Raw genomic sequence first — 13,743 nt, 5'->3', positions numbered from 1 at the left:
AATCTTTCTGTATATCAAAATTTTCTCTATATCAAAATTAATTGAAGTCGAAATCTTTTCTAGTTCTTGAGATATGACATACAATCACAAACATCTCTCAAAAATTCTTTGATTTGGATTCTAGGGACGTCGACGTCGAGAAATGTAAAATTTTCAATTCGACAAATCAGACCGATTACAATAACATCCTATGTGCAGTTAAAAACTGCCCGGATTGATTTTAATGATAGCTATAACTGGCCCTTTATTAATATTTAAAAGTTGAAACACTTATAAGGATGTGCGACTCATTCCAGAAAAACAAAATGATTGGACAAATAAATGTAAACTTTTCCTATTTCTTAAAGGGATGGCTTATGGTTGCAGATGTAGACTTTCTGGCAGATCAAGAAGGTTATGAAATTCATGTGTTCAAATATGTACATACATATTTCATGGCTTACCAGAAGTAATATGTTTTATTTTTTGTTTGCATTTTATATTTTTGCGCTTTCAAAAAATATTTATAAATGCATCTAGCGTCTTTAGAAAAATGAGCATTTAACCATTATAGTGTGAAAAATTTAACCAGTTCAGCAGCAAAATACATTTAACCTTTTGTATACATAGACTCATCGAACGCTGAATTAACATCAAGTACATATTTCTATTATTTTATCTTATCTCAGAAAACACGGGAAGAATAGAAGCAAACACATTTTACGTCGATGATAATTTAAATGTCGAAATAGGTTTACCTTGGAGGATGAATCTGATAAATGAACAAACTCGATCACAAACATCGTGTGGCATTTCCTCAGCTTTTTTAAGCCCTTATATCAATGAAAAAAAACCAAAAGTTTCTACCAATTACAATTTTTATCAGCTCTGTCACCTCGAAAAACCGCAAAATCATAGAACCTCAGGGAGAAACATCTGCTTTTGGAAAAAACCTTGGTGGAAATCTTAAGATTGAAAAAGCAAACAGAGCTCAACCGCATCTCATCCTCATACCCCAAGCTTCAGCTTTAAATCAGATAAAAAAACATCAAGATCAAAAGCTTCACATTCACATGTTGCAAATTAAAATACGATATTTAAGTCAACTTAATATAAACGAACCAAAGGTATCTAATTCCAATAGAATTTGCATATGTATGTATTTTTCTGAAGAAAACCGAAGTTGGAATAAAATGTTGTCCATCAATTATGCAGGTTATCTTTTCTATACCTAAACCTACTATTACCACTCCCTATCGCTCATGTTTTCTTCTTAATAAATTTTGGGATGCTGTGGCCTTCAGCTCCGGCGATGGCTCTTATTAAAACTACCTACAAATAGGTATACCAGATAAATCTGGGTAAAGAATGAGATACTCTTAGCGGGCTATATGCTGCACAATAATAAAGTGGTATTCTCAGTTAGGTTGTAAGGTAAGCTTTATATAGGTACTTCGCCACAAGACTACGAACTAATGTTACGAGTTTCCTACCACCTTCCTTCTCGAAGTTTTTGTTTTGTTTTTAGTTTTATATTTTTGCAAACTCGCTTCATGTCTTTCGCGAAATACAGTGGGAGCCAAAGTAATAAGAATGAATCAATAAATTTTCCAAATGTTTGTTTAGAAATGTACTGTTACTTTTGGATTTGTTGTCAAAATTTTCCAGAGTCACTGAAAAATGTCTGTAAGTATTTTCCAAAGCGCCATTATTTTTATTTGCTTCAGCGGACAAGATAATATCACTGCACTGTAAGTTTGCAATATTTCTGGGAAACTATTGTTGGGTCTTCGAATTTAATATCCAAAGAAAAATTCACCAATCCTCTAGCGAAAATAATTAAAGAAGCCATTAAGTGTCCAACTGTCCATTTGCAACAACCATCTTGATAAAAACAGATTTGTCGTTGGAAATGAAGAAATAAACCCTAGACACTCCGTAAAAAATGTTGGGGTGTTTGTCTTGTAATGGAGTAGGCCCTATCTTTTGGACCAAAAATATTATGACCAAAGAAACGTATGTACCTCCAAATATTGGAAAACATTATGTCTGATTCATTCTTATTTTTTTGGCCAGAAAAAAGATGCATGGAAATGTTTTTTTTAATTCACATTAACAATTAGAAAAAATATTAACTACAATACATGTGATAATTTTTTACTTCTTATATGAAGTTTTTGTAATCGGTCCGATTTGTCAAAGATTTTTAAGGAGATGTCTGTGTTTGCGTGTGTACGTACGTCCTTAAGTTCAGGAGGTTTTTCGTCGTCCATATCTCAAGAACAAGAAAAGAAATCGACTTCACATTCATTTTTTGTACATAGATAATAAAGCGGAAAGATGCAAAAAGGACTTTTCTGTACGTTCTGGAGGTTATTTTTATCGTCCATATTTCAAGAACTAGCAAAAAAAATAGAATTTACATAAATTTTTGTACATGGATAATAAAGCGGAAATATGCAAACAGGACTTTTAAAACAATTGAGCGGGACTTTTTTTTAGTACAGCAATTTGAAAAAAATTTGGTTCAACCCCAAATACATTACGAACCAATAAATCTAGCGACTTCAATAGTATCATGCTTCAAGGACATGTAATTTGATGTTATGCGATAGGTATTATAAAATAATAATTAATAATAATAATTTTGAGACGAAATAGAATGCAAACAAAAAGAATAGATAATAATTTTAAAAAAAATGTATATAACGAAAAATAATGTTTAAAATATCTTTTTAGAAGATTTTTTTTTCAGAACATTGAACATTGGTAAATATTTATTTTCTACTTAAATATCTCTGAAATAAATAATATTGCTGCCTTTAAATGTATAAAAACCAATTGACAGTTTTTTTTATAAAAAATAAAAACTTTCAAAAAATACAACTAAAATTTTGGTAAAAAATGTCTCCAAAGAAATGAGTGTATTTACTTTAAAATTATTTGATTCTTCCAAAAACATTATTGTTGACATGTGTTTACTTTTTGATAAAAATTCCATTGGCATTTTTTCCAAAAAAAAAATGGAAACGGAAACGTGCAAAAAATCCCCTAATGTCAAAAAATGATTGAGTTTAAACTCTCTTCAATTCGTCAATAAAAAATGTTATTAAAATGTTTTAAAGCTATAAAAAATTGAAATAAGAACCTGAAACAGGAAATATTAAAAAGTACTAAAAATTTGTTTAACATCTTGAGAATATATGAAGATACTGGGTTCCAAGTTGTTTTATGCCATAGAAATATTGTCGCAACAATTTTAAACGATTTAATAAATTTAGCAATTTAATAACAATAGAAATTCAAGAAATGATTTACCTAATTTTAAACGATTTTAATATCTTACTATTTCTCAACAATTTGCTACTATAACTTTTAGCAATTTTGACATCTGTACAATTGTTCTTATAATAGCATTGGATGAAACGGTCAGGTCTTCAGTTGGGAATTCCAACTGTCACTTTTTAGACATCTTTGGATGCTCGCTTTTTAATAAAAGCCAATTACCAATTTACTAGCTAGCAAAACGGAAAGAAAGGTTTACAATATTCGAGTCCCCTAGTAAATTGTTAAATATTTAGCAAATTGCTAACTAGTAAATTGTTAAACCCTTGAAAATACATTGTTTAAAATTTTGCACCATTGTGTTTGATATTTTGAATTATTAAAAGACAGTGATTTCCTATAAGAATATATTAATTTAACTCCTCCAAGACATCTTTACATACAAAAGCTTAAACTACCTTGTTGCAAAAACTACCATTTGAACATTTTTAAACAGCTACCAATGTCAAGTTATCAGTGTGGATGGCATCCTAGTTTTTTTTTAAATTTTTTAAGACTTTTGTGGAAAAATTATAGTAACAGAATTTTACTCCTATTATTTTGGCCACCACTGTTTTTAGTTCTATATCTACAAGAAGTAAACTATAGTTGTTAAGTGCAAGTTAAGAAGCATTGAAAGTTAAAAACCAGAAAGAAGAAGGCAATTTCCTATTGAACAAGTTTTTACTACTATGTATCTTTTAAACGTAAAAAAAATACAAGTTGTTTTGTATTTTAAAATTTCTAATTAAAAATAAAGGTAATGGAATTCACGGACTAAGTCAGAAAAGGGGGTATACAAAAATAATAAAAAGACGAAGCTTATTTGATGAGAGAATTGTTTTTGTAGGTCATAATTATTATAAGATTATAACAACAGCAACAACTATTGATCGACTACGTTAAAAAATCACAACACTTCACCAACTTTACAATTTTCTGTTTGTTCTCTTCTATCACATTCTACCTCCAGCCTCCACCCGTCCTCCACGATCAGATCACCAAGATCACCACGATCACCACCGACCGCCCGCCCTGAAAAAGCGGTGATTGGACACTGGAGCTGAATGTAGCTGGTTGGTAGCGGTAGCGGTAGGTAAGGTTAGGTAAGTGCGAGTTGCGAAAGTATCTACATAAAAATAGAATTCAAGAAATGCAAACAAAATAAATAAATAAACTAACTGGAAGTTGTAGCAATATAATTTACAATTGTAAATTTTGCCAACAGGTGTTATAACGTGAAAGTGCGATTCTCGCGCATACATATATCTACGTACTCGTCGTTGTTGTCAATGTTGTTGGAGGCTCGGTGGCGTAAACACAAATACCTATTAGATATTTTTGTTTTCATTTTTTTTTTTTAGATTTAGTATTTGACCGACCTAACGCTTATCCAGATGATCTTGTTGTGAGGTAGTTCATAAGAGTTTTGTGAATGTGCAATAAGGAGAAACTTGTTATGTTTTTATTGTTTTTAAACAGAGGAATTATAATATATTGAACGGTATAACAATCAAAGGCTTTGGATAAATTCAAAGCATATTCTACAGAATTTTATAAACTTGAAGTATTTTAATTGAAATTGTAAACGAAATGAATAATGCTGCTATTGCGACGACTAAAGCAATAATTTTTGGATTGACGTTTGTGCAAATATTGTTGATAACTCAGGCCTATCGCGAACATAAGGTAAGGGCCCTTGATCTTGATCTTGATCTTGATTTGCATTCAAAAATGTATTCCTGAATGTACCTATATTTTGTATGTAGGTTCATAACATTGTCTTATATCCGGATAAACATTCGTGGTGCAAGACGACAACAATTAAACAAGTCATAAGCTATCCGGGATGTACATCTATTGAGATTGATAATAACGTTTGTGTTGGGGCATGTTTTAGTTATTCGATACCACATACTGAACCATCTGATCCGGGAGAGGTAAAAAATAAAGCATTTCAATACAAAAATGCACATCAGATATTCACAGAGTTCTTGTATATTCATAAAAATTGAAAAACCACTAAAGGTAACCGTTTTCGGCATTTTTTTAAAAATTGTTTGGACAATCATGAAAAAGTGAAAAATTTATCATGGTTTGTAAAGCCCATTCAGTTAACTTTTGTTTATTAATCTTAAAACTGTCTTCAAGCTATACGAACATTTATGAAAACTAACTTACTTATATTTTTACAACTTACTTACTGGCTAGATGCGAACTTATAGTGTAAGGTTAAGCAAAATTAATTTCATTCGATTATCTTCCTACCTTTTGTATCTCTCAAGATATACAGTGACGCAAAAAATAATATAAACAATGAAAAAACTAAACAAAATTCTTCACTATCATGTCCGTGTATTTCGGATCGAATTTGGAGTTACTTGAGTCTATTTAGAAAAACGAAAGACAAATTTGTTCAGAAAAGATGGAAAAAAATCATGTCGAAGGAAGTTCGATCCCAAATACACAGAGATGATAGTTATGGATTTTGACTTAAGCACTATGAGTTTTTGTAAGTGTCTTATCACCATCTGAAGCTAGGTAATTTCTTTTAAATTAAATAAAAACTTGTGCTGTGGACTCAATATGGACTCCAAATATCGAAATGAAATAAAAAGGATTCACGTAAGATAAGGAATCGAATAACTCATACAAGTTCTTATTGTTTTTTCCAGGGAAAATTATTGGGAAATACTTAAGAGATTTTTTCCTCTTGTTTAAGTTTAACAATTTGATTAAGCTGTAATATTTTTAAATTTGTTTATACTCTTCCCAATTTTCAAGTTAAGATTGTTTCTATTATTTTTTTCATCGCTGTGTGAAGAAAACTAATATGCTCTCATCACAACTTCTTCCCATGCTCAATTTCATCTTGCTTTTGATTATGAAGTTATTTGCAATCTTACATTCTGGGCCGATGCTCATGGTAAATTGAAAATTTAACAACTCCTTTTTTATTCAAAATTTCAAGGTCAAAATATAAATAGCAATATTAGAGTACGAGCCCGTAACTTAGTTATTTTATAGAAGTGCGTACCGCCAATAAGGTTTTTGAAATTCTAAATCAAGCCCATTGGCAAGATTTTTTGTTCTGTTCTTCTGTATTTATTAGCTTTAAAGAAGTCTTAAATGAATTGTAGTTTTGGTATTCGGAATGCTAGGTCTGCTATAAAATTTGCTATAAGATGTATTAATGGTCGGCTAAGTAAAACATTTTTGGAATTCAGCGCTCCAAAATTTTGCATAAGATCTGTCATTAAGTATAAATATGTATTTTTCAAAATTTACTTTCGTACTTTGTTTTCAAAGTTACTTAACAGAATATTTTAAAAATTTGAACTGCTGCATACCAATTTTGTAGGATCTTTTATTTTAAAATTCATAGCAGAGTAAAAAATTTCGCAGAACAAGTCTAAATACCTGTTCTAAGTAAACGAAAATCCAAATAATCTAAATTAATTTTTATTTTTTTCATTTATTCAAACAAATTGAAGGTAATCGTTCCATATTGTGACAGCTGTCAGCCCTCGGACACGACTTGGCATCAGGTAGAGATTTATCTGGAGTACAATAACAATACAATATTAAAACTACAATTTTTCAACACAAAAACATAGATAACTTTGCAGTGTAATAAAAACGATGACACACCATCACAGCTAATTAAACATGTTCAAATAATCCACAATTGTTCATGTACTTCGTGCGAGAAAGGTAGTATCGGCTTGGCGAAATTTCCTGAAAACAATGAAGATTTCTACTTGCAACAAAGTGCTGATGCTGAATTATTGGATGTCTTGCAATCCCGTCTAAGCGAGTCGAATCCAAATAATCCGGAAAATGATCATTCAAAGAAGATGCATTCGTTGCTCAATCATAAGCTGATAACTTTGCTGCGAAACATTCAAGTGAACAATTCTAACCATGATAAGGAGCAGTTGTTTGATTTGTTTAATGTTATGCAAGATCCAATTAAGCACAAGGGTAACGCTAAGAACATCATTGATTTTATTGAGACACTGCAAAACAATAAGACCGATTTGAACACAACGAGGCTTACTGAGATCCTTCTCAAGTTCGAATATCCTAAGCACTTAAAAGGTGATATTCCTGCTATTGCTGATGAGGTCGAGGCAAGCGATGCTGTAAAAGTTTCTGTTCCAGAAGCTTTGAACTCCCCAGTAATTGGTGATGCTACTTCTATTATCGGTAAAGAAGATTCATCACAAGAACACCGCGTTCCCCTTGCTTTGTGGATTCAAAACCCAGCATCTAGTGAAATTACCATTCGAGAAGAAGACAACAAACATTCCATGAACGAAGGAAATGAAAAATCCGAGAAAGAAGCTGAAAAAACTGAAAGTTCTGAGAGCCACCATGATGCAGAAATACTCCCCCATGAAATCGTTTCGACGGAAAAGGATGCAGCAATTGCTGCGGTTACTTCAACAAGGAAAGAAAAGCATCATGAAAAAGATCAAGACCAAGAACAAGAACAATCACCAGAACTAGACGCTCATAATCACTTGCATCATTCATCACACTTGCATTTACATCAGCATCACGTTAACGATAATATTGTCTCATCGCATGGACATCTAGCTCGTGGGCCACATGGAGCTCTAGTCATTGAACCCGATAGAATTCACGAAGAGAAATTGGATGTTAATGCCCACGAATTAAAACCTAATCATGCTGGCACTTTGCTCAGCTATCACAGTCATTCGGGTGAAGGTAATGCACATTAATCACATTAAATTGTTTAGTGGAATGTTTTTTTTTATTAAATTTTATTTTAAATTATTAATTAGGTGTGAATATTTGAAAGAAATTTTAAGTATTTTCATTGTTTAGAAATATATGAACATTATAAGAATTTGGTACAAATACGTCCCTAAAGGGCAAACATATCATTTTATAGGCATGGGATCACTTTTCTTCTATTTCATTGTTTTTTACCAATAATTTTTTTATAAAAATATTTCAATCTTATATACAATTCAGTAGATCATAAATAACAAAAAAATGCACTGCACTTATCAATATTCATTCCTATTTCAATTTATGCTACAATCAACTTGCTGCACATATAATTTTTAAATTTTGTTTTAATTAACAGCGTACTCATTTTTGTTGTATCATGACTGTTCTTAACATTTATGTCATCTGCTTTTGGGCAGGTTCAGACAACATAAGGGACTTTATTTGCAAGTCAATTGCATTCTTTGAACGAAAATTTTGACAAAGGCAGCTAGTTAACTTTTCAAGTAACATACATTTTAAACTTACAGTTTTATTCTAACCTAAACCTTCAGTTCATCGTACAAAAACTATCAAGGCAATTATTGTCTACAAAACACAATACTCAGCCATGCTACAAGTCCTTAGCGACTTGTATTGTAAAGAAATATTACTTATTTTTTTTTTTCAATTTTACAAGAACCCTTTTACACCAAATGTTAAAGGCAATTGTGCAGAAAATAAATAATTCATAGAATAATAAAGTTCAGCTTTCAGTTGAATAAAAAAACATGATCTTATTTTGACATAAGTTGACTTGTGTTGATAGTTAGGGAGACTTTTCTTGACTTTTTTTCAGTCAACTTTCCACTAAATTTACCTTAATGGGAAAGCAATTTTTTGGCCGCTGGCCAGTCAGATACTAGAAACTAGCCTTACTTTCAAGTCCCTCATGTCGTCTGGACTTGCCCATTTTCTTTGTGATCCATTTAAACTTCAGACTTTGACATAAACTGTCACACATTCCTTGATAATGACACAAAAGTTTCGATGAAAGCTTAAACCGACTTGCCAATTAATGATCAATAATATGAATATGCATCCCGTTGATATAATTCCCGGAAACTGTACCATTCCTTTTACACCAAACTTATTTGTTTGGTCACTTACTTCCCTTTTTAGCGAACGAAAAGCTTATATCCATACACAATTTTTATTTTCAAAACTGTAGTTAGTATTTTGATTTAGGGACAATTAAATTTGTGATTCTAACAAAAAACATATTCGCTTATGAACTTAGTAAAAATTTAATCAAACATTAAATTATCATAATGATTAACGTAAGTTAACTGGAAATGGCTAAAAGCTAAAAAATAAATACATTTCAAAAGAAGAATATGATACGACAGTTATGATTTTAGAATTGAGATTAAATAAAATTTTAAAATTATTTTTTTTTTTGGAAACAAATTAATATATTTATAAATTTATAAACATAGGTACACTTTTAATTATAGTATTCAAATTTGACAATATACCTTTAAGTAAGTTTGTTTTGTTTATTCTGTTCTGTATTAATAAAAGATAGTTCGTATACATATACAATTTTTTTTAATCCTGTGTCTTATTCTTACATAGAAATCAAATTTTTTTAAGAACAACAGCTTTTAGAACTTTTTGACAGGCTTCTTACCGACTTTAATTTATTTTACGCTGTCACGTGTCATAAAGCATGACCTTAAAACTTGCAAAACGTAATGGAGCTTCAAATATCGGGCCTTGAGGAACAAGTTTATTTCCTTTTTTCTGATTTTTTTTTATAAATTTAGTAACATAGGGGAAGGCTGTGCTGCTACACACAGATTCTGAAATACAACAAATAAAACTGCAGTGACATTTGTCAAAGTGCGACAGAATAGAAAATAGATATATTCGGGTGTTGCGCTTGAGCTTGCAATATTAACGATGTAAAGCACATTGCCTCTTAAGGCGCCAGTTATTATTATCATTGGTTTTATTCATTGAAAACAAACATTGAAATTTTTCTTTCAGGTCGTTTATACATAGCTATCATTAAAAATTTGCTGATTGACATCCACGGAACAAATTTTACTGACAGAAATCTGGCATAGAAATTGTGTGAAATTGGAACACAAGTCAGTGGAACGATTCGTTTCATTTTTGAATATAAAAGTATTAGCTGTTCAGGAAAATGAATTTCCGTCCGAAAATTAGAAAAATACATTTTTAGAGAATAAAATAAACGTGCAATTATACTTTTTTTCACAAAAAAAATCGTTCTTGTGATTTCTAATCGATATTATAGAATTCGCATTTCTAATCGAAGGGAAACACAGTTAAATATCGATTCAAACATTTTTCCGAATTGATTTCAATGATAGATGTAACTGGCCCCTAAAAGTCTATTATTTCTATTCAATATGCCAAAGTCGTCACGACCGGAATGAAATTTACTACTTTATAAACAACAATTCCAAAAGCGGAATTTTGTACCAGGAAACTCATTTTTAGGTAGTACCCTTGGCATGTTAGTGCGTTGGACTGCCAATGACCTGCCTATCACTAAAGTTTTTATTTCACGGCTATTGCCTCTTGCAAGGAGTTGACAAGTCATCCAAGAGTAATTCCTGTTATGAAAAGTGCTTTCTCAAATTAGCCGTTCGAATTCAGCTTAGAGCTGTAGGTCCCCTCAATCCCTGAAAATATTACCCCGAGGTTCAGAGTTGTAAGCCCCTAGTTTCTAGTTCTCAACGGACTGTTGTGCCATCGAATTTATTTATTTTTAACTCGTTTTTGGAATGTCATAAGCTTTGTACAATGGAAAACTTGTAAGTATTTGTTAATATAAAGGGCCTGCAGCGTAGGGGCATCGATTTGGAAAACATGCAATTAACTAAATTAGCCAAAACATTGTTGGAAGACATTGAAAATAAGTTCTGTCAAAATTTCAAAATTCATCTTTAGTGACGTTATAGTGTTTTGTATGGTGGACACTATTCTACGATAACAGCCATCTAGAGGCAACCGTACTAACGTCTAAGAATGAAAACCTCTTCGATGCTCGAATAAAAATCAAATACTTTTCAACAGCATGATTTTACTTTACTTTTCAGTAAATTCCATCAGTAAAATGTTTTTACATTTTTGAACATGTTTGTACTTTATTTTTAGAAAAAAAAAATAATTGCAATGTGATGAATGATAATCAACAGGAAAAAGAAGGCACAAAGCTATGGATATAAATAATTTGATAATAAGAATTTACTGATTGCTATAAACGCTGATCTGTAAAATATTTCAGATTCGATTTTCAATTTTTACTGATGATAGAATTCATCATAAAAGCTAACTTATGAACTTTGTGCGCAAATGTCCTGCACGCATTTAATCAACTAATGAGAAGAGCTGTGCGTTTTAGCTTATAAGCAAATACCATGGACGAGTTCACTAAAATAAGGAATATATCTGTCGTGTGTGATAAGAGACAAAAGATATATAAAGATGAAGATTGTTAGAATAAAAACATGTTCAAGCAACAATGTCTCCAATATTATTCGTTCGAAGTTTGCAAATTTCGGAAACATTCAATTCACTTTTTATTTTTCCAAAATGGGGAATACATTGAACCTTAAATCAAGAGAAAATCTGTCTCTTTTACCTCAAATCGAGAGAAAATCTGTCTCCAGTTATGAACTGGCTTCCAAGTGGTGTGGGAAGCAACTTGTCAATAGTTTGACTAGAAAAGGCAAGACCATTAGGACTACCAAAATAACGAGAAATCCTTACAACTAAAACCAGAAAAGCAAATTAATGTTGTCGAGAATATTCATGAAAACGTATGTAGTTGTTTCGACATACTTGATAATCACTGCTAGTAGCTGACATCGAGGATGGCCCAACGGATTACTAGACGGCAATTAGCAAGACAAGACTAAACCATACTCAGCAATATAATTTTTACCCCTACTGATCTGGCAGTTATTTACAAAGCCTGCATTCACTTACATATTTGGGCAGGTGCCTTTAAACAAGTTTAAGTCTTTTAGATTGGATCCAAAAAATGGTTTTGAAAATGTGGGCGATCGAAAAATAACTGAAACAATTACGTCGCTTGAACACGGCCTCAATGTTTTATGCCTGTCGTTGTCTTACCCATAATTTTTCAAACAATGTTCTGCCAATTGCATTTCCCCCCTCAAACAATAATAATATTACTTTCACTACACTAATGAGTAGTCTTGAGGTTGGACGTACCATCAAGAATAAAAAAAGATTCTTGTTTTAACCACACATCGAGAATGTTGAATACTTTACACAACTCTATCTTTCCTTCTTTGTTTGATATTCAAAACTTTAAGACTAATTGTCACCAGTTTCCCTTCTTAAGTCCTTTCGTATTTTTCTTAATCTTAAACTAAGTTTAAACTTTAAACATATCGAATATTTTCTCTCTCGCTCTAATATAAACTCTAGTGCAGACTACATCTCTCCATTTTGCGACACTAGCAGCAAATACGGCATACGACGGTCGAAACAAAAAGTGACTTTATCGGTGAACATATACTTGGTTGTAATGGGAATACTGGATATCTCCCGGCAAGTTAAGGAAAACGAGAAAATATGACGCAACTGCGATGTCCGTAGCCTACTCGGACTGGCAAATAAAATAAAGAATGTGTTATTTTAATCAAAGAGAAAAAGACAATACCATCGGCATTATTATTTTAAGCTTTTATTGTCTCAGGAAGTATTTTGTGTTAATTATAAAAACTTACAATATTGAAATTGTGCAATTAGAAATTCAAATCTTTTATATTGAGTTTATAAAAAATTAAAATAGTTAGGTAAAATTTTAAAAGTTATTAATGTTGGCTATTGGCAAACCATCGTTAATGAAGAATTTCACATTCATCATGGTATAATTGATTTCGCAGTTTCTTACTGATCTTCATCATACTTGCTTGCTAAGCGAATGTTCATTTTTTCCCAACTGACTTAAATTGCTCTTCATCACATACAATTCCTATATTTTCGACTCATTCATAAACCTTTCCCGTGATCCTATATTTTTGATTTTGATCCTGCTCCTCTTTCTGACCTGTATCCCAATCCCCTCATTTTATGTTTTTCACACTGAATCGCAATGTCCACGATTTATACTGAAATAAAATGTTAATTCAAAAATTAAAAATGTATTGCTATTTGGCACCATTGGCTAGATAACTAAGTTGTCGGCAACTTAAAGTTACTGGAAATTGCTTCGACTCGCTCTGGAATCATGCAGCGTTCACTACCGCGTTATTATTGTTAAATGTGTTCCTCAATTCAGGAAGCCTATTCATTCTGCCTGATAAATATTGTCAGTAGACTATTATTTTAATTATTTTCCCATTGATCTAGATCAGATCATATATTTATTGCAACAAAGTGACATTCTGCTTCATCCTAGGATCTATTTTTGTGATACAAACATCATTTTTTCTATTTTACACCATGTGGTCAGTCAATCCAGATCTGTTTTATTAATGCAAATATATAAAATAAGATATATTTTTGTTTTGAGAACTTAAAACTTATTTTTTAAATTGAATAAAATAAAATACTTAATAAATACTTAACGATCATTTCCATTTTAAGTTCGTTTTTTTACCGAGCAGCTGATTGTGAAACGTCAAAATC

The 13,743-nt window shown here is 31.4% G+C and overlaps 1 protein-coding gene across 1 annotated transcript; it reads left to right on the top strand.

Moving 5' to 3' along the window:
* Positions 1–4,215: 4,215 nt before the first annotated feature.
* Positions 4,216–9,070, top strand: LOC129953189 (uncharacterized). The gene is made up of 6 exons (XM_056066075.1): positions 4,216–4,409; positions 4,532–4,716; positions 4,786–4,992; positions 5,073–5,243; positions 6,798–6,851; positions 6,921–9,070. The coding sequence occupies exons 3-6, from the start codon at positions 4,897–4,899 to the stop codon at positions 8,049–8,051; spliced, it is 1,452 nt and encodes a 483-aa protein (XP_055922050.1). The 5' UTR covers positions 4,216–4,409; positions 4,532–4,716; positions 4,786–4,896; the 3' UTR covers positions 8,052–9,070.
* Positions 9,071–13,743: the final 4,673 nt, after the last annotated feature.

Source organism: Eupeodes corollae, chromosome X (genome assembly GCF_945859685.1).
Source record: "Eupeodes corollae chromosome X, idEupCoro1.1, whole genome shotgun sequence".
NCBI classification, from domain to species: Eukaryota; Metazoa; Arthropoda; class Insecta; order Diptera; family Syrphidae; genus Eupeodes; species Eupeodes corollae.
This window is presented reverse-complemented; position numbering and strand designations above follow the sequence as displayed.